The sequence below is a fragment of the Sander lucioperca genome, chromosome 17 (assembly GCF_008315115.2).
Source record: "Sander lucioperca isolate FBNREF2018 chromosome 17, SLUC_FBN_1.2, whole genome shotgun sequence".
Classification (NCBI taxonomy): Eukaryota; Metazoa; Chordata; class Actinopteri; order Perciformes; family Percidae; genus Sander; species Sander lucioperca.
In genome coordinates, this window is record NC_050189.1 from 9,956,768 (window position 1) to 9,978,819 (window position 22,052).

The window sequence follows — 22,052 nt, forward strand, 5'->3', positions numbered from 1 at the left end:
TTTTCCTTTTAGCAAAAATGTCTCCAAACACTTTTCCACTCTTTCAACATCTGATCAAATATAATAACTTTTTGTTCTTAGGTGTTGTTGGGAATGTCCAAAATAAGACCCCGAGGCCGGTCAAATCTGACTCCTATTAATTAATTATCGCGTCTTTTTTTATGGACTTACGTTCACTCTACACAAGGATCAATCAAAGACGATGAGTTCAGTCAATCAAGTTTACTGAGTCCAGCATAAGAGTTACAACACAGCTGTGGGTTCACAAAACATAGACTAAGTTTCCCTAGCAACAGACATAAAGTCAGGGGTCGGCCCACCAAGATCTCGTCTGAAGTGAGCCCCGTCTTCTCCGTACCCTGATCTGTTATTGTCTTCCTGCAGGGCGGTGTCTTCTTGTCTCTAGGCAGTCATCTTTCACAACACATGCCAGGTTTCAGGCCATCTGTGTTGCACAGCTTCCTTATACAAGAATATATTATAGTTCCTGTTTTTTGTGGTTCATATCCTTTCGTGCCTTACTCTTAGACTTACTCTATTGTAAAGACTTAAGCTTAACCTTCTGTGCAGTAGAGTTCTTTGTGCGGGGAATGCAAATGTGCCTCACCTGGAGTAGTTTTAACCACTTCTTCAGTGACTGCACACAGCTCTTTTGCAATGAGCACAATGTAACTGTAATTGTTAATATTCTACAGTGTACCGATTCATGTGAGATTGACTTTTCCTGCTACTACTGGAAGCTTGCATTGTGCACGGTTTCTGCTGCTTCCGGCTCCTTTTCTGATTAAAAAGCACTCAGGTTCACTGTGTATGCATTTAGATGAAAAAAATGATAACTGAATGACATGCGAAATCACATTTCCATAACATGTTTGTCACTTTATAAACGTTCAAGAGCAGTTGTGCCCCGGGCCTCACATACACAATCAAAACTGCTGACACCTCCTCAAACGTCAATGTAATCCTTTCCTGCTCTTCAGCATTATAATACTAAACTAACACACACATGAAGAAAGTAAGTAAGTAAAGTTTATTTATAATAGCATTTTTCAATGCTTTACAATAAATTGGAATACGATAAATAGAAGACATAAGAATACAAGGAAAACATAGGTACATAAAATCAGCCAGCCATAAAAGCCCTTGTCTAACGAAAAGTCTGTTTGAATAGTCAAGTCTTCAACTGCTTTTTAAAAGAATCAGCAGAGTGTGAACAACGTAAAGAAGGCCGCAACCTGTCTGCTTGGTCACACCAGCTCTTCGTAATGCAATTACTAAGCTAGTTTTACACTAGTTAGTCTCAAACCAGCTACAGTGTTTACTCAATATGGTTACACCAGTCACATTTACAGTTACTACAAGGAGTTTTCAACTGGTTATCAAACAGTCTCAATTTAATACTGATGCCTCTATTTGATCTACATAAGCAAACAAGAGCATCAGCAAGAAAGAATCATTGGTAATGTCTGCCAAAAGGGTCCGATTCCTGCCAGAATTGATTTACGGCATACATGTTCACCATAAACTTCTTCAGCTTAGACTCCAGCAGGGCCTCCGAAAACAATCCAACCCGCCGTGGACAGACCCAGATCCGGCATCGCTGATCCGAGGCTCCGACTGGAAGTAGAGAGATCTGTACCCGGCTGCAGATAGAAAGAAGGGACAGCAGGGTCCATCTGCAGCTGCCAGACCTGGAGCTCACTGCCAGCTTCCTGGGAGCCAACGCTGACACCACACTGCTGTAGGCCCAGGCCGTATTGACAGGCCCGCTGGAGGGAAGACAAGCGCGTTTGTTTGTTGTTATGCAACGCATTCCCACTCCCAGCACGTCAAAAAGCGACGGTTGGTCAGGTGCCTCAGTTGTTTGTTATAGACCCAAAAAGTCTCCTTTGGCGTCACTTTTTGACGCTCTAGCTTGGTACTTTTGGCTTCACCATTTGACGCTCTGGGTCGGTACTCTTGGCATCACTTTTTGTCGGGACGAAAGTTTATCTGACCAGGATAACGGGACAGTTAATTTTAGGAAAAGATCATAGGTGGGGATTACAAAATGTATGTTTCAGTGACACGAACACCGGTCTCTTGTGTGAAAGTTCTGTGTTGTTTGACCCATCCACCACCACAACCACCGTTGTTATGTGGTTTTCCAGTCATCTTACCGCCACCACGGTTAAGCTGCTGCTATGCCCGGTGTGTTCCATACAAACACTGAAGGGTGATTTCGGTAGCTAAGAGCCACCGACCAAGCGTCAGTATTTCCCAAGTTGGGAGTGAGAACGGGTTGTTTTATGCTGAAACTTTTTATGCTGCTGTCTTAGCCAGGACTTCCTTGTAGAAGAGATTCTGAATCTCAATGGGAATATTCCTGGTAAAAAGAGAGGGTTACATTTTTAACGTTTTATCGTCTTTTTATCTTTTTTATGATGGTGTATTCTTTTCTGTGTGGTTGTTTTGTTGTTGTCTTTGTAATCCCTCGATGTCATGTCAAATGAGGGCCTCCCCTTAATGATCTTTCAAGTCAAGATAAATGTTGAATGAATGAATGGATTAATACAATAAAAAAATAGAAAAGCAGGAGAATAAGGACTGAGCAGGGCAGAATGTCAGACCCTGCTTTCCAAAGGGAGTCTGGCAGCTGCACTTCTTTACAACATGATGCGGTGGTGCTTATGTCCACAGCGGCTGCCAAAATTATTGCATGGACATTATTTAGTTTCTCTTTTCTGATCTTTCTCTCTTTTGTTTTCCCCACATCATCCTCTCCTGAGATGGACCGTCACACTTCTCTCCCACAGCAGTCTGATTCTGTTGACTCAGTCTGCGTGCTGATTGGTTATTGTCTGCTCTCAGTATTTCTCATGATCCCTCGTACCTGCAGCTGTGGGTTCAGCTGTGTGCTTCTGCATCCAGTCCGGTGGATAATAAACTGTGGTTTAATCTTTCAGAAGACATGGGAGTCACAGCCGATGGGACATCTGTGTGTTTCTTTCCTTTCTCCAGTCCTTTGTCACTTTATCTTTTCTTTCTTTGTTTTTCGATGTTCCTCATATTTCTTTCCGGTTTTTTTTACAACACAAAGGTAGAACAGACACTTCTCTTTTCAAAGATACTTGCAACTTATTTCAAGACATAAACTACAGCTTTGGCTGTTTGTTCAAAGACATAAAATGTTGCAGTCTTGTTGAAAATGACAGTTGCATCTTAGTTGCAAATGCATAGTAACATGATGTCCTTATTGCGAGACTGTCTGACTCAAAGACGAGCGTTTGAAATCATTCATGTAAAAATCGTGTGTATTCACAACAGCAGTAACAAGTGCAAAGTTAGCATGACCCAAGGCGACAAAGTTTATGGGAAATATGCCAGGTTCAAATATACTGGAATATTAGCCAAAGTGGTTCTAGTTGCCTTAACGTAACCAAACTTTCTCATTATTTTCAATTAAGAAGGATATGTATAAAGATTTTGTGTTCGGTATACACATTAAGGAAAAAGTAATTTGGAATTGCAGATAATTTAATCTTCCACGTTTTTAGAAAAAAAAAATGTCTTAAAAAATGTTTAAAAAAATGTGTTTAGGTTCTGTTTGAGTAAAAGTGTTTTAAATAGGAGTTTGAAAAGAAACTCCAAAATAAGTTTCCATCTTGGTATTGATGATAAGGAGAAGAACATTAGGAAATTAAAGGACCATAGCTTCCAGGTGCACCAGAAGATTAGACAAGAACGTTTTAATTACTATTGGCAGCATGTCTATAAGTGAAAAAGTTTTTATGCAGCACACTTATAGAACATGAAAATCCAGAATGTATAAACTGAAACGGTTCAAACTGGCCACTCAGGCAGTGATCATAGAACTTCACTCCATTCATGAAAACCATCAAATCCACATATACATACATACAAATAAACATACATACATACAAACACACACACACACACACACACACACACACACACACACACACACACACACACACACTGTATTGGTTTCCTTGAAGTGGTTCATCTTCAAGAACTTAGTGTTGCAAACAAAGTCTTTGTGTGTGTGCGTGCGTGTGTGTGCGCGTGCGTGTGTGTGTGTGTGTGTGTGTGTGTGTGTGTGTGTGTGTGTGTGTGTGTGTGTGTGTGTGTGTGTGCGGGTGTGTGTGCGCGCATGCATCCAAGTACTTTTTCATATTTTATGTTCATGTAATTTGTGAATATGCATTTTTGTTAACAATTATTTCCAAAATGTCATGTTTGTGTGTATTTCTTTACTCATTTTGTGTGCGCACTCTGCCATGTCTTTGAAGTGTTTTTTTTTTTATACATCTGTACTCATTGTAATAGCTCGTTCTCTGTTTCTGTCTTCCATCAAGCCAAAGGAAAACTCACAGCCGGTTCCTTCTTGATGTTCACAAACCACAGTGATCTGCTGGCTGGGGGATAAAAACAGATATGGAGGCATTGAGACATCAGTCAGTCAGTGTGTTGAGAGTCTAAACCAGACCACAAGTTTCTGTGTGTTCCCCACATGATAGGTCCTGGTCCCATTGTTAGACTCATTTTGATGAGTTCACAAACAAAACAGTCAACATTTACATTTACAAGAGCAAAATGTTGAAAGATTTGAGTATGTAATCAAGTCTATCTTCTTTGATACTATTTTTCTAAAATGATATGGCTCATGTCACCTCAGTCTACGTGACACTTATGTAAAGTAATTGACCATTTTTGGACGAGATCTCAAAGAATCTGTGCAGCAATGAGGATTTCAGAAAGTCGAAGGTTAAAGTTTTCTGTCTATTTGTCCGGCAGCGGCAGATGGCCGCCCACCAAGAGTCAGGTTCTGTCCGAGGTTTCTGCCTGTAAAAAGGAAGTTTTTCCTCGCCACTGTCGCACCAAATGCTTGCTCGTGGAAAATTGTTGGGTCTTTGTAAATTATAGTGTGTGGTCTAGACCTACTCTATCGATAAAGTGTTCTGAGATAAGTCCTGTTGTGATTTGACACTATAAATGAAATTGAATTGAATTGAATTGAATGACGTTGGTGCATGAATATAAGTGGACATTACTAGTCAACAGCTGATGAAAGAGCCAATGATTGATAAAGAGATATCTTGCTGATTTAAATCCCGCTCTGTGTCATGGCAGTGTGTGCAGATAAACAGTGTGTGGTTTCCCTACATGGCTGCAGCACACAGAGCTGAGCCGAGCAGCAGAGGTCTGCCACGATCCGCCGGATAATGCATGCACTGGCACCACGAAGGCCAAACACCATTCATGTAAACACACCGCCTACACGAAGATGACACGGAGCTGGATTGAAATCGGCAAAGTATCCCTCTAAGTACGGTTCAAAATTAGCACCATCGACATGCTCGTAAAATATGTAAGTGGCTGATAGATTTGCTTCACTCACCAGCCAAAAAAAACAATGTTAAATCTTTTGGGTGGCTGGTAAAATTTGAACATTCACTAGCCATTTGGCTGGTGGACCAAAACGTTTGCACCGTGCCTTTAAGCATGAATGAAACAGCTGATGCCAATCAGCTAATGCAAGTGGGACTAATTATATGCTGTCATTTTTCATCTTAACTATTTTTTGTGTGGTTTTTATTGACTTCTTTTTAGAGACTGATCATTGTACCAGTCATTGTCAAATGGCATCCCTGTATAATGAGGAGTTAACTTGTTATTGACCAGAGATGTCCCTTGAATAGTGTGCAGGGTCTTTCCGTCATTATCTTTCCTCTATGGTGGCTTTCTTTGATGCCCCTGTCATTAAAAGTGCAGAATGGACATCTTTCTATAAGTAGAACTTTAAAACAATACTGCTAGGATTACTGTATATATTCAGTCTGCGCTAAGGATTTGAAGTAGTCTTAACAATTTGGGAGCTTTGGATCAAAGTAGCTGTGAGAATTATAGGCCGTTATGCTTCTAAACTTGGTATTAGATGTTTATTTGAAGGATTTATGTCACTGCCAAAGCAAGGTCGACTTGAACATCGGAAACCATATTGTGTCTTGCTTTACACCAGAAATAAAGAGTGGCTTCTTAAGGATGAGGTAACAGTCTTTGGTTACCATTAAGGCAGTGTTTTAGCTAGCGAACTGTAACCATGCCTTAATATTACTGTAGTTGTCATGTGCAGATATTGTATGAATATTTCAACGTAGCGCTGTAGATGGAATGGTGCGTCTCTGCAGTGTTTAGTTAACAGTTTATTTAAGCTGACAGAAGGCACCTGGTCTCACTTGTTCCCCATCCACAAGTTTTCTGACCATTCTGATTTACATGGTTCGGTGCTCCAAGCTCATTAGCATATACAGGCTGCCTGCCATCTGTTTGATTTGCATGCTGGATGTGCTTGTGCACTTACTTCATGTGGTTTATAAAAACACGCAACGTTGCTTTTATGCTTTAGTATTTATGCATGCTTTACCAATTTTGGAAGCTGTTTGAATATCTGGATCTTCACTGCATTAAGACTTTTTTGTGTTTTTACTTCTTCAGAATACAGTCTCAACAGAATCTATGTTGTTGGTTGGCGCTCTATGAATCAATCGCCTGTTGTCAAGCTTTTACAGATGAAGCCAGTTTTAGAGTTTTTGCACAGGTGCTGCACTGTCACTTCACCCGAAGAGGTGTGTAGTGTGTAGAGCCTTGCGGTGTAAAGTAGTGGTGTAGTCTAATGTATTGTAGTGGGTATACTGTACTGTATATATATATATATATATTGGCCTATATATATGGGCCAGAATCTGCCTTTGGGGAAGGGGGAGGCATATCATAGAGGGGGGTCTGGGTGTCCTCCCCTAGGGAAGTTATGAGCGTCAACAATTTCATTTTCTGCATTTGGATACACACTTCTGAACCACTTTACGGTGGAAATACCTTTATTTAGCCTATGCAAAGAAAAAGAACACAGATGACAATTCAAAATATAGCAAAAATATAATGGAGAGTATGTTGTTGCATGTCAATTTTTAAGTGGGTATATGGAAATCCTGGAGCTTTCGTAGTGGGTATACTGCGTATACCTGCGTATCACGTAGACTACACCACTGGTGTAAAGGCAGGATTAGCTGAGAATGTAGCACTTTTATACATTAAAAACATACAAATTGTGGTATTGTTTTCCTAACTATTCTCTCTTTAGCTATCTAGAAAAAGGATAGGAGTACATCTTTTTACTTTGTAGTTTATTACAGGAGTACATTTAACAATCACGGTAACAAAAACTGGAAAGAAAGAAAGTCGAACAAGACATTCATATTAAACTAAATGAACATTTTTCCCGTAAAAAGAAATAGAAATATTATGTACAGAATGACATAAGACAGATTCAGAGAAACCAACAGGTGAGAGGGGAAAATGTAGTCGCATGGCACTTAAAAAATAGACATACCTCGCAAGTGCTTTCTGTTTTCCATAATTAATATCAAATAAAATGCAGTGATAATAAGTCTGAATAACGAAACAAATAATATTTATTACATCAAATCAACAATATTAACATTTTAAACACTGTTTACAATATAACTGAAATACATAACATTCTAAATACATCCAATATTTACCAAAGACCTTCCCATTTAGGCTAAAACCTCTAAATCTGTAATAGAATAAAAATTAGCATTTCAAATATCTTATAACAACAATATTAATCGTACAATAACATTAATATTAGGTTATTAGTAGACGTAAATAGCTGCTTTTTCCCATGGCTTGCTAAAGAAATGAATATTGTACAAATGAATATACACTATAATCTATGAATGCTTTTTGCTTTCACAAAAGGCAAATATTTTAATCAGCTAAATTATATATATATAAAAAAGGGGAAGAAATAGCAAATCTCACTCGATACAAACTATTGCAATCTAGAACTCTCAATTAGAAAATGTACACAAGAAAAGCAGCAAAAAAAATCTATTTTTATATAATTTTTTATCATGAAGAAATCAGTGGTGTGGTTGGTAGAAAGAGTGAACAATGTCTAGCACTGGCAGAATCCATCTGTAATGCTATTGGACAACAAGATCGTCCAATAAGAAAAGCCCTCAGAGTGCGAGCAACCCTGCCCTCCCCTGAAACCTCATTGGTCCTTCTCTCTTAAGCTTCGGTATGGAACTTAGAACCCTATCCGGGGATTTTAAAATGTCCAAGAGTTCCGCTAGAAAGTCCCGGAGTTCCGTTGCAGAAGCTTTCCTCTCTAATCATGGAAGACACAAAGCTCTGAGAGTTCTGATTGTGCAATCACCTCAAACAATAAATCTCTTATAGCTAATAAAGTTGCTTACACCATGGAATTTATGTTTTTGCATTCTTAGCGTTGATTGGAGGAGCAGCAAGAAAAAATGTCACCTTCTCCACAGAACTCAAAATGGCTGCCCCAAGGAGACAGGAACAATAAAAACAGCACACACATAAACAGACACAGAATGACAAAGCAACACTCAAGCAGCATGTATGTAGGTCTTCTCCTCTCCATCTCCACCTTATCCCTCTGACTTTTCTCCCCCTCCAGCTTCAGGACGGCTCGCCACTTCACGAGAGCGAGTTCTTAATCGTATCCTTGTTGCTGGATATAGTCGCCGTCCGAGAGAGTACAATCTCAATGCAACTTAAAAGTGTAGTTTATGTATCAAAGCACAGGTTCAGAGAGTTTACAAAGCAGACCTGGACCTCATTACTTATTGACTTTGTTACTTTTTTCTTGTGTGATGCCAATTGCGAGTTCATGTTGCTTGATTCTGCTTACAACACCAAAATTGCTTTCTTCTGGGGGGATACAAAATGGTTGCATAAGGGTATGTCTCAAGTGAGAGCAAGCGTTTTTTGGAAACCCCTGATATCTTTTAGTTTATGTGGAAGGAAGGCAAAGTAATTGAAAGCTTTTCAAAAAGTAATCGGTCCAGCTCTGAAACTACAATAGTGAGTAAGTGACATTATTTATGTGCAGTCAGTCAAGGTTAAATATCAAAAAGCAAAGGCTTATTCATTATTCACCACAATGTCTACTCTGCACCTGAGTTCACACATCACCAAGCTTACTGTGATATGCTGTAGGCCTATATACAGTATGGACAATACATATGAGCAACCAGTGGGTAGCTGGAACTGAGGGAAAGGTTCGGCAGTTCTTACCCTTCATGTCTATTCTATTTTTTTTTTTTTTTTTTTATAATGTTGGTCATTTGAGAACTGAAGCATGCATGCATGCATGGAAGTGCTATGGAAAAATCAAAGAGGATCACAAAATGTAGAGGCAGCTTTGTGAAGAAAACAGCTAGAAAGGAGGTCTTAAGAACATGAACAAATTGCCCATTTACATCCATTCAAAATGTTGTGTTCCACCCATTAAAATATGCAGCCAGAATACCTTCCCCCCTCATTTCTAAGCCCTTTCCTTCACTGCCTGAATTGATATTTGACCATAATTAGTACAAATGTTGACGGTTCAAATTATTTACTGCATCATGATATAGTTGGCTCGAAGTAACGGTGCAGAGCCAATCTGACAAGCTCAGCAACACAGTGTGCCGCAACCTGCTACGTAATGTGCTATGATCCCTTTGACTGCATCTGTAAGCCAGTAAACAGTTTGAATCTTGATGGACCTTGGATGGAAAACACAATGCCACCACTGATGCTTGTCATTCTTCTTTCAATCTTTCTCAAATAAGCAGAAAACATGAGTTGAATCTGGATGAAGCCTTGAAGAACTCTGGCTCAAAATTTAACATATTTGACCAGAAGATCTAGAACTCTTAAGTCTTTATATCCATCTATTTTACCCTGGTAGACAACTGAAATGGTTCAATGCATTTGATTAAGCACAAACAAAATGCTAAAATATCATATTCTTTCATCCTATACCCTGTTTCATCCATCTTGCCTTCTTTCCGCAACCGTCTTTACTTTTACTTTTCCAAATTCAACCCTTCATTTCACCAAAAGTACCACCATACTTCTCTTTCTCCCATTGTGCACTACCCACATTCTCTTCCAAATTATATTACATAGCTTTTTTATACATACATTTTGTTTGTATATTTCTTTAAAAAATACACAGAATAGAGCAAAATTAAGAACTTTTTTGGCAGCTTCTTCCTTTTTTCAGAGGAAAGTCCCGATCATAACAAGATATGAAGACTTCTGCTTTTCTTTTAGTCTGAAAAGGAACCTCCAACTTGACAGAGCAAAGGTGGAGAAGAAAAAATAACTCTGAAATTCTTTCTGTCCTTTCTTCAATCTTCTCCCTAAAGACTTCTTCCATCACTACCCCAACCCCAACCCACCTGCCCCCCCATCCTTACTCATCAACTCTCTGCCCTTCAAACAGTCGCTCCCAGCAGCTCTTCCGACTTGGCCATGATCTCGTTCTGGTTGGAGTCCAAGCCGTAGAACTTGACTTTCAGCCCGTCGACAGGGTGGACCACGGGTACCGTGACCACGCGGGGGAACTGCCGGGTTGCCAGCTCAAAGCGGCTGGTGCTGGCCAGCTCAATAGCCAGGATGCGAAGGAAGAGGGTGGCGAGCTGCTTGCCCAGACAGGACCGGACACCACCGCCAAAGGGCAGATAGTGGAAGCGTCCCTCTTTGTCTTCTCCCCGCTCTTGACTGAAGCGGTCAGGGTCAAAGGCATCCACATCCTTAAAGACAGCGGCAGTGTCGTGGGTGTCCCGAATGCTGTACATCACACTCCAGCCCTTTGGAATTTGAACTCCCTGGAGACAGAAAGACCGAGAGATGCCAAAAACCATTTAGCAAGTTTTTAAGAGTGCAATCATAACTGCAAGTATATGTCTTTGGCGTAATCAATTCTGGAAAAGTTGTTGCACTTTGGCACATTAGCTTGTAAGGCCAGAGATTTTGCAAAAAAATCTGATTCCAGTTTTTGTATCTCTGGCTAAGCATCAGGGACTTTTCTGCAATATTAGGCTTCTCTTGTGTCTATACCAGCTACAGTACAGTATGAAACGGGAATGTGAGAGTCATCTTTGACGGCACTTTGTCTTTAGTAAATGTAAAACCTTGACTTGTTGGATACTTTTCCAGTAGATTGACAGGACTATATTCTTACTGTTGACACCTGATGCTACGTGTGAAGATGAAAGTGCCGTTTGGAAAGACGTCATCACCAATTGACGTATGATAAAAGAAAAAGATATAGAATCTGGCTATAAATCATTCAGTCGGGAAATATTACTTGACTACTCACGTCGAGTTCGAAAGTCTGCATGGCGGTTCGGTATGCCCCTGAGACGGGCGTAAAGAGTCTCAGCACCTCCTTGATGACACAGTCCAGGTACTTAAGGCTCACGATGGTGTCCAGTCTCAGCTCTCCTGGCATAAGGCAGCCATTGTGGAGGAGACCCCTGGCTCTCAGTTCCTCCCTCAGGCGCTCCAGCACAGCAGGGTGGCGAAGGAGCTGCATGATGAGTGAGGTGCTTGCACTGGCCGTGGTGGCGAAGGCGGCAAAGATCAGCTCGATAGTCGACTCCTAGAGAGGCGAGATAGTGTATGAGTGTACTGGTTCCCAATGCCTACTCATGAGAGTGATTCCCTCCTAAGATTGTTTCATTTTAAGATTTTTAAAAGATAAAAAGTCAAGATATGAGAAAAGCCAGTGTTTTATTCTTGTTTATTTTGTATGATTTATCTTGCAACCACTGATTAAAATGAAGTTCGGCTGTAGTACGGTTTAAAAAAAAAAATTCAACAATCTATATACAGCCTCTAAACATGGTCTCCATACCTGTCGCTATTTCTATTCACCACTCGGCCAGAGTTGCGTAAAGCCACTCACTGATATGGAAAGTAAAGCGTAATTTTAGCGTCAGCACAAACTAACACTGAGTGCATAACTGTACTGAGGGAGTTTAAGTTGATTTGTCTTTACTTTGTGGGCACGCCAACTGGTTTCTGACTCAGCTCCTGAAGGGCTAATTGCTTGTCACTTGAATAAAGGGTCCGGAGAGTGGAAATATAGATGGTATATGCTGAGGGGTGAGGGTGGACAATAGCCAAATGCCCACTTATAGCCACAATTACAGAGGTGTTAGCATTACAATGTACAGAATTAATGACTGAAGAAAAATATTTTCTCACCCAGCATGTTATGGGGTTGTCACTTGCATTTTCATTAGTTTTCAAAAGGTGAAATCTTTTCTTGTCAATAATTATTAAGCCAAATTGTGAGCAAACTCAACCTAGGACCTCAACCTTACTTTGGCCAGAAATCTACCGCCCCACGCCTGAAGCTTGCCATTTATTTCGTAACGACACAGGGCCAAATAAAAAGCCATTACATAATAAAAGCATGTTGTTTTTAATTCCTGAAAAGTAGCGTGTTTGGAAATATGAAGTTTGTATCCAAAAACTACATTTAGTGTGCCGTGTCGGGCCCATTATTAAGGTAGTAGAATAAATAACGAGGCTGGGCAGCACAACTCTCATTTCAAATCTCTCATCTGCCGTCATCCGTGTCAAAACACATCTCAGCCTCACTCTGCATGTGTCTGTGTTATATATGCGTGCGTCAGAAAACTGCAGGTGAGTGCTTCAGCCTGGGCCTCTGCGACAGGGGCTCCCCAGTTCATGTGTATTTATATTCTGTATGTGTATGTGTGAGTGTGAGTGTGTGCGTACAGGAGGCCTCTTTCAGACCCCTAGCAAGGGGGAGTGTTGACTTATTTTTGGACCTGGATTTAACCCAGAAACCACAGAGAGCAAGAAAGAGAGAGTTGAGTTTCCACAGAATTCCTTAGAATTACTTTAATGGGTAAATAGAGGGTGTGCCTGTCCATGTGTGTGTTATAGTGTTACTGTCTGCCTATGGGCATCAGCTAAGCATCCCGTCATGGCAGTCATATTTTACATAAAGATGTGTGTGACAAGTCACTTTCGTTGCTTATGATGCCAAGATGATTTGTTGAAGAAATTATGATAATTCTTGATGTGCGTGTGTTCAATTAGCCAAGACAGGTTCTCTTTGGCAGCACTTTACTAGGTAAACGTTGTGTATGTTTGAACACAATAGAGCTGGCGTGTATCTGTACTGTGTGTGTTAAGGCTCCCATGTGTGATTGAGTGGCTTCTTGTGTGTCCAGCGTCTCTCCAGCGTGTGTTTGCACACCTTTTTTCCTCCCCGCTCAGGTGATTCTTTTGTGTGTAGGTGTGTTACCTTCAGTTCCTGCATGGTGAGCTCGGTGCCGTTCTCTTTGGCACTCTCCATCAGGACGTCCAGCGCGTCGCTGTAATCCTTCCCCTGGGAACACGGCTTCTCCCTGATGGCTTTCTCTATGCTTTTCTGCAGGGTGTCTCGTGCACGAATACCCTGCAAAAGCGCACAAAGCAAAGTCAACGCTACATACCAAGGTTTCTTTTAAAAGAAGCATATTCATTAAAACCAATTTTCTCATGCACTTATGTACCCAAGCATTCAAACAATTTCAAATACGTTACTTTGTCTCTTGTGATGTTGGGAACTCAAAAGAATGCTTTCGTTATAAAAAGTGAAGTCAAAAGGGTGAAAGCACAATTGCAGTAAGGTGCTCATTATGCACCAGAGTAAGTAAGTAAAACACAATTCATTAGCAACTACATCTTAGCATAAAGGGAATAGTTTTGTCTTTGGGGCCAAAATCAAATATAGGCAAACTACAGATTTCTCTTTCTTTTTTTTTTTTAAATTAAGTTTGCAGATACTTGAAAAAGGACTAGAGGATGTCAACACGTACCTTCCTGTAGCCACTAAACGGCAGGTCTATAGGCAGACTGAACAGGTTGTCCACAAAGTCCTGGAAGGTGGAGAACAGATGCCTCATCTCCTCCTCTGACACCCTGAATCCCAGCAGCACCCTCACAGCCATGGTGAACGACAACCTCTGGCTCTCCCTGTAGAAAGACAACCAATCAGGACCTTAGTCACATCCAATGATAGATCCTCACTTGCATTTACACCCCTTCTCGACCACAATTCTAAGCAACCCGAAGCAAACCTTGTTTTGCGAAGGAACTTGATGATGTTTCGCTTTATCGCCATGGATAGAAACAGATAATGATCTCTCCAACGCATGCTGACCAGCAACAGCAATGTTTCTGCCCATGATGCATTTTGTACCTGGCTTTTCTTCTTCAAACACTTTTTTTTTTTTTTTTTTTTTAAAGACAACTGGGATGTCTTTGGTTGCGTCTGAAATCGCATACTCTGCACTACATACTCAACGCGTGTACTATCGTTCAACATACTTTTGTGTAAAAAAAACTAAAACAGTAGTGTGTAGTGTGTTTTCGGACGCACTAAACTGTAATTTTCAACTTCACTTCCTGAGAGCCTCCTTGCCGTCGAAGACGCGTAACCATGGTAATCCCTGCCAACCTCTGCTCTAGCGGCATCGCCAGATAATGCCTTAATTACTGAAAGAGGTGAATAACAAGACCAACAGTTGTTTAAATGTGTAGAAATGTAAATTAGAGTGTTATTGACACATACTAAGGTTTCGGATATACTAAAAAATCGGATAGGATGTATATATATATATATATATATATATATATATATAATGTTTCTACGATGGGCTGATGTTCTCATTGTTTTTACCTGCTTTAAGTTATGATCTTTCTGTCCAAAATCAAGTCATTATGTAAATGTTTCTATACTGTAGATTGTTTTTCTTCTTGTAGCGATGATCCTGCCCCCAATTTCTAAGCGCAATGACAATGACGTGTCTATCTCTTGTGAATGTGTTTCTACACCAGGACGCCCATCCTACCTGTAGACATTGATAGGCTCAGGGTTGGAGCTCCATACTCGGAGGCTCTCCTGGATGACCTGCTGGATTTTCGGGAGGTAGGACTCCAAGGCCTCGTGGCTGAACACTTTGGCAAACACCTGGAGAGACAGAGTAAGAGGCATATTGTGTCAGTTCAAATGTGACTGCATGTGTCTGTTCATGACACATACTGTACAGACACAGATAAAGATCAACTAGGATTTTCATTAAATGCTCATAAATTGGATGACTTGGCACGCAGGCAGAACGCATAGAGAAATGTGTTTGAACCCGTGCAAGTTCAAGCAGAGGACAGAAGCACAGATTAATTAAAGACTGTAACCCCCTTCACGCTTACATGGTGGTATAAACAGAATCCTGACTGACAAGATGTGTGAACAGATGGCAGTAGGGACAAGTTTTTTCTGCTGCAAATACAAATTTGATCCAGTCCTAACCAAATGGGGTGCTTTTTAGCCATGCTAGTGGTTTGGCTCAATGGATAGCAATGTGTGTCATTCGGTCAGTCCATCACATTGGTCCTGACTGAAATACCTTAACAACTATTAGATGGATTGCCATGATATTGGGTACAGATATCCATGTTTTCTGCAGGATTAATCTTACAGACTTATTGTTGATCCCTTGATTTCTATCTAATGCCACCGTTACGTTCACGTTTGGGGTTTTTAAGTGAAATGTTTTGGATGGATTGCCATGGAATTTGGTGAAGGAATTAATTTTTCCCTCAGGGTGAATTGTAACAACTTTGGTGATTCTATGACTTTTCAAACATGCATATTTCAATGACGAACGGAACTACAAAATGTGACGGTATTTCGCCCAGTACAACAATGTAAAAATTTTACGAAATGGTCATGATTTTGCATAGGGGGCGGCTGTGGCTCAGTGGTAGAATGGTCACCTGCCAATATGGAAGGTTGGCAGTTTGATCCCTGGCCCTGCAGTTGCATGTCGAAGACAAGACTTTCTGTTGTGTCCTCATTCTTATTCGTTTTTTTTGTGTGATGCCTGTTCCTTATTCATCTCCCTCCCTCTTTACAGAGACTTATACATTGTAGAGGTTTTCCCCTGTAGTCAGCAGAACTAGAATGACAGGCAGAGAGAGAAAGAGAGAGGAGGGGGAATAGTTAAGTCTTTCCTGGCTGCTCGTAGTATTTCTTAGTGTGAATCAGTCACCAGTCGTCAGTGTTGTTTGGACAAATAACATTCCATCTGATTTAACCTCCAAAACTGCCCTTAAAACACTCTTGGAAATGTTTTGGAAGTGGAGAACATTGGAGAGGAGAGAAAAGTGAGCAGACTTAGAATAGGGCTTTTATATAGTATGAATCAGTCACTAACACTTAGCTGTATTAGGATAAATAACATTCTTGTGCATTTAACCTTTTGAGCTCTCCCTTAAACAGTCAGAGTTCTGTAGAAGGGAACGAGAGAGAATAGTTAATATTACTGCTGCTTGGGGCGAAATGTCAACTTTTCAATGATGACCACGAACAGTTGAGCTCTTTCAGCAATGAGTTTTCAAAAGACGACAGCGTTCAAGCTACAGAGGGCTGTCTAATTCTTCAAATGAAGTTTCACAAAAGTTACAATCGTGGGTTTTATTTGATCAGTAATCGCAGGAAGGCATTGCAGAACATTGCAGAACACTTGAAGAGCCCTGCAATCATTTTCAGTTTGCTAGTTAAGATGTGGGTTGAGCATTTGTAGATGGGTTTCGCCGTAATAGTAAAATTTCATTTTGAAGTAGTTTTTGTGCTTTTTTATGAGCTCCTTCTTCATTTTCTAACCTGCACAAACTCATAATTGCATCTTGTCTGTGGTTTTTCTCAATCTATTTTATCTTTGTGGGCTCTTTTTATGGCCTTCCATCTACTTTTTATAACCGCGCAGATAAACTAAACTGCACTAAACACACTGAGACTTTACTTTTAGGAACTGTGACGGGATGTTGCAAAATGATGTGCTGAATCTCTTTTAAGTGGCAGTTCAGAAATAACCTTTGAAAAACCAGTACAACATAGTGTCTTTGTACTCAAATTGAACTTGTCCTGGATTTATAGCTTTTTGAGCACGTTATGCACAAAAGAAAATTACTTTATTGTGTGTTTCTAATATGTTTTCAATAAGTTAAACTCAAAGTGTTCCTGCTTCTTTTCATTGAGACATAATGGAGGCTGAGAGTGAAGAAAGGAGCTTCTAGTGGGATCTGAGACCAGGCCAGTGAGGGTACATGTGGTTTCTGAGGTCGATGTTTCAGCCACCAAACCATTAGTTGGGCAGTCAAACTCTTTATTTTGCCTTCTACATCATTTTCCTCTCATTTTCTTTCTCCTCTGTTGCCCTCTTCCCTTTCTTTCCCATCATTCCTTCAAACCCTGCTTCCCTCCCTCTGTCACCCTCAGAATAAATGAACAATAGTCCACTGAGCTGGTGATGTCTGCGTCAAAGTGTACAAGCACAAGTACAAGGTATCTTTATTATCCCCGAAGGGCAATTCGGTTTACAGCCAGCAGTAGGCTACAGAGACAGCAAGCACACCAAAAAACACAACAAAATAAACGACAAGAGTTACATTTTAAGAAATTAATTCACAATGCTGATGGCAGCAGGAATAAATGACCTTTTGCACCTATTTGTTCTGCATCGCGGAAGATTGTTGACTGATGGTAGCAACAAAAATTCGCACTCCAGTGGATGGCTCAGATAAGTCAAAAAAATTGGTTAGTAATGATAGGATAGGTTAAGAACCGCTGTCCTAAAAGTGGTCAAAACCCAGTTAACGGACACAGACTGCACACTCTCACACACTGCTGCTGCTTGTCACCATGTCAGCGCCATCACCCATCCCCTCCATCCTTGGTTACTGTTGGTATGCAGTGTGTGAATTACGTTGTATGCACTCTATGGGTATATATGAAATATGCTGTTTGTGTTGGGGAGTGGTTAGTGCAGATCACAGGGTGCTCTAAGACGTTAGCGGCGCTACATTTCCTCTGCTGCCGCACCCTGGGGCCGCTAACATGAAATGCTCTCCAACCCCTGACCACAGGGCATTACATACACTAACAGTCTGAGGAAAAAAGGCTGTCGTAGCCGTTCTTTTGTTAGCTTCGTGGTTGATTTAGATCGTGTGGTAGATAGAACTTGGAGGAATGATGCATCTGTAAACTGTCTTCCACTATTTTCAAAATTACACCGATTGGCCCATGAGGGCTGCTATGGTTAAACGTAATACAAGGGTGCATATTTGGTGTAGATTGGCCCAAAATATGTCTACTTGTGTCTTGGTTGTTTGTCACTAAGTCCCGGTTCAGACCTGGCGTTAACATGCATCTTGATTCACCACTTAATCAGATCTCAGTTCCCCACATATATGCAAATAAACACACGTGCATCATTGCCATTTGCAAAGACCAAATGCGTTGTCATTTTTAACCAGCGTGAGGCAGCAAGTCGAAAATTGAAAGAAGAAATCTGTATGGACTGGGTCTTTTCCTTGGTGTGTTCCACGTAAACCAAATCGCTCAAGATGTTTGACGCATGCGTTAATACCTGAATGTCTATGGGCTTTTAGACATTTTCAGACATCATGGACAAAGCCAGCTTATGCGATTTGAGAATGCTACGCTTACCCAGAAGACATCAGTTAAGTAGGCGCTTCAATGTTGTCCAGGACACATTCGCTTACATACTGCTGACACAATGTCAGGCCATATACAGTACATAATGCCAGACCACCTGTAGCCTACTGAGCTGTCCACTTGTGATCAGATAACCCAAGATGCACGTTAATGCCAGGTCTGAACAGGGCCTTATTGGTTACTTAGTTAAACATTTAGTTTGTTACATCATGTAATCTGTTGTTTTTTGAGTAATTTGACTGATTACTTAGTTTCATTTATTAAGTTAATTAGTCAATTACTTTTCTGGTTATGTGATCGGTTTTTCACTCATTTACTTAGGCTGTTTCAACGTCTGTTAAAGATTTAGTTGGTTTTGTAGCCATTCATTCATTTTTAATGGGTTCCTTCGTCAATAAAGTGGATGGAATTTGGTGGGCTAATTAGTCATTTGATGATTGAATTAGTTCACGTCAACAGTTTGAGAACAGACGGTTCCATGACTCAACTATGTATCTGTAACTGAGCCAGCTGTTAGATAGTTTGTTGATCACTCGCCAAAAGGACTAGAAAACTAGACGAACGTGTTTCAGAATCAACAGGGAAATATTCGTTATAGGAGGTTATGCAGCGTTGTGAATTTAGCCATTTAACCCGTCTGCACTGGATTATGCATAATTGGTCAATTTGGGCGAGTACTTTGCCTACACACACACACACACACACACACACACACATACACACACACACACACACACACACGCACACACGCACATAAATAGTCAGAGCAGTAGGGTTGAGCTACTGTAGGACCAATGAGTCAGTCAGCCGCTGTGTGTGTGTGTGTGCATGCGGACGGGAGGCCAAGACTCTGAAAGGTAACTACAGGTCAGACAAACACACACACACACTCAGACACGCATGTGTATGGTATCTCCCTGCGCGGCCTGGCTGCTGCCAGTCAAACACCATTTTTTATGCAGTGTCACTCTGGGACGGTCCAAGTTCCACACAGGACGGGGAGGGGTGGGGGAGGATTGTCCAGTCATTTTGCTGCACCACAAAAACGTGACTGTCTTCTGTAGCCTGCAGCGCAAAGACACAGGCTTAAACACACACACACACACACACACACACACACACACACACAGACACGGTCGTCCTAATAATGTCCATATGTCTTAAATTATGTGAAAGTGCTGCGAGCTGCTGGTTCCACAGACATGTAAAGACTCCTTTATTCTTCTCTCTGCCCTCCTTTCCCTCCTTCTCTCTCTCTCTCTCTCTCTCTCTCTCTCTCTCTCTCTCTCTCTCTCTCTCTCTTTCTCTCTGTTCCCACCTCTTCCCGTCTCTCTCTGCCCCTTCATCCATCCTTTTTTTTTTTTTTTTAAACACTTTTTATTCCTTTCTCTTAGTCAAACAAGCTGTCCATACGTCTTTCCCTGCTTCTCTCATCACTTTGAATCAGAAAGGGATTGGCTTTGTTGGCGAGCTTAGGATGTAAAGGTCAGAGCAGCCAGGTGAAGCTAATGTTACAAAGAAATATGACATGGGTGGCTAAATCACATTATGTTATAGCTTATGATTTATCTTAAAGTACTGTATGTTAACAGAATCAAACCAGCAACAAAAAACAACTTTAACTTATTTTCTTTAACATCCACGGCTATTTCTTTAATGCATGGAACCAAATACCTGTGCAATTACTAGTTACTCTGCAGAATGAGGATTGCATGCAAAACCTAGAGAAGAGCTCATTAAATATGATGCATTGCTATAGTTTCATCTATCCTACGATTTTTCATTTTCACGTAAAAACATATAATGCCGGACATTGCCATTTTAGCAGTGTGCCTGTGGTGGAGAGTAACTAACTCAAGTACTGTACTTAAGTCCACTTTTTAAGTGCTTTTTAATGTATATTGCTGATTATACTTTTACATTCTCTTACTTAAGTTACATTTTGAATGCCGGACTTTAACGTTGAAGTGTTTTCCCTAGGTTTGTGAAAGACTTAGGTGCACGTATTTGGCAGGGAGTTTAGAGGTCTTCCTTCAAGAAAATGTGACATTTTTCAATAAAACGATATGCAATTTCAAACATCGTTTTGGACTAAATGTCTGTGTCTAAAACGTTGGAAGAGCTAGAGCAGATAGCAAATGAATTAAACACTCAAAAAGCTTAAAGACAAAACTTCCTGAAGAAGGCCACTGGGGACCAACTACAATCATTAAATCTGAGAAAAGTCATTTAGTTAGTTTTGATGCTCACATTGATTTTGCATTAATTCAGCTTGGGTGCTGTGCCTAAGCCTTATAGTAGGGAAACTTACTGCTTTGTAAGTGAGTTGTGAGTATTTTTAACCGTACAGTATTTCTTCCACCACTGCAGTATTCTAACGTTGGATTAATGCAATACTCTGACTTTGAACTACTGGAATGGTAATACAAAAATCACCTGCAGCCTTTATGTTTTCTTAATCTTTCCTTTTAAAATGTAACCTTAGAAACTGATCAAACTAAAGCAAAGAGGGGAGAGACAGGATGGGCTTCAGCTCAGTCAGAATTGGCGGTGCCCTCTACTGGTGATGAGCAGAAGCACAGGAAACAGACTCACCATCACACACACACACACACACACACACATATACACACACACACACACACACACACACACACACACACACACACACACAGACTGCATGCAGAGCAGCATACTTATTCCACTGTATCTCTTCCTCAGCTTGAACTTGTTTTAAAACATTAACGGCACCTTTTTCCCCCTGATTATCACTGTGAGAAAAGTGAAGAACTAGAGAGGCAAGGAAAACTGGCCCAGCTTGTAAAACATACAGAAAGAAAGCAGGTTGGAGATGTCCATCTCCGTCCGCTTATCCAAGGTCGGGTCGTTGGAGATGTCAGCTTAGAAATCCCCCCTTAAATTGAGGCAGATGTCAATTCAAATTGTTTCACGTGTCTCTTTTTATTCCTGTCAAATCTCACCCTCTGTTTTCCTCTGCATGTTTCTCCTTTTCCTAAATTTAGAGATGAAGGGATGGCTCCAACAAAAAAAAATGAAAAACAAGAGAGAAGGAAAAAGTGGAGACTAGGGAAGGAAAGATAGAGAATGAGGGAGTTTGAGCAAGTGGCGGAACAGAAAAGAGCGAGTGAGAGGTGAAAATAAAGAACTAGCTGCCACTGTCAACACAGTGTGTATTTGCAGTTATTTCAGTATAGAGGGACATTTTTCCACTGCGGGTCATGTAGGGCTTAGTGAGGCTACTTCAGCATGTTTACTACAGCACACTTGCTGTGTTTTTTTTTCTTCAGTTCTATAGAAAGGGTCTTTAATCATATATTTTGCTTATTGTGTGAGGGGAAGACAGATCAAATTTACTTTCTGTCATTTGCAGACACAAAACAAACATGGGAGCTGTCACATCACAGCAAAATGGTCCTGGATTTGATCCCACACAAGGTCCACTCAAGCGTAGACATTTATTAAATCCGATCTGATTCAAATCCCACGTTGAATCTATTTACAGAATGTTAGGCTAATTTTAGGAAATGTTTTGACTGCACACCTGTCATTAAGACTGTATGGTGTGCAAGAACATTGTTGGAATGCAAACATTTAG

At 40.7% G+C, this 22,052-nt stretch overlaps 1 protein-coding gene across 1 annotated transcript in view; it reads right to left on the bottom strand.

The window, feature by feature from the left end:
- Window positions 1-7,172: 7,172 nt before the first annotated feature.
- The window catches only part of LOC116053241 (cytochrome P450 26B1), a 38,025-nt gene continuing 23,145 nt past the window's right edge, over window positions 7,173-22,052 (bottom strand). The window contains exons 3-7 of the mRNA XM_031304247.2: window positions 14,769-14,887; window positions 13,734-13,890; window positions 13,178-13,330; window positions 11,213-11,494; window positions 7,173-10,718 (exon numbers count right to left, since the gene is read on the bottom strand). Of these exons, the coding sequence (XP_031160107.1) occupies window positions 10,326-10,718; window positions 11,213-11,494; window positions 13,178-13,330; window positions 13,734-13,890; window positions 14,769-14,887 (1,104 nt within the window). The 3' untranslated portion in view covers window positions 7,173-10,325. The remainder of the gene's footprint in view (window positions 10,719-11,212; window positions 11,495-13,177; window positions 13,331-13,733; window positions 13,891-14,768; window positions 14,888-22,052) is intronic.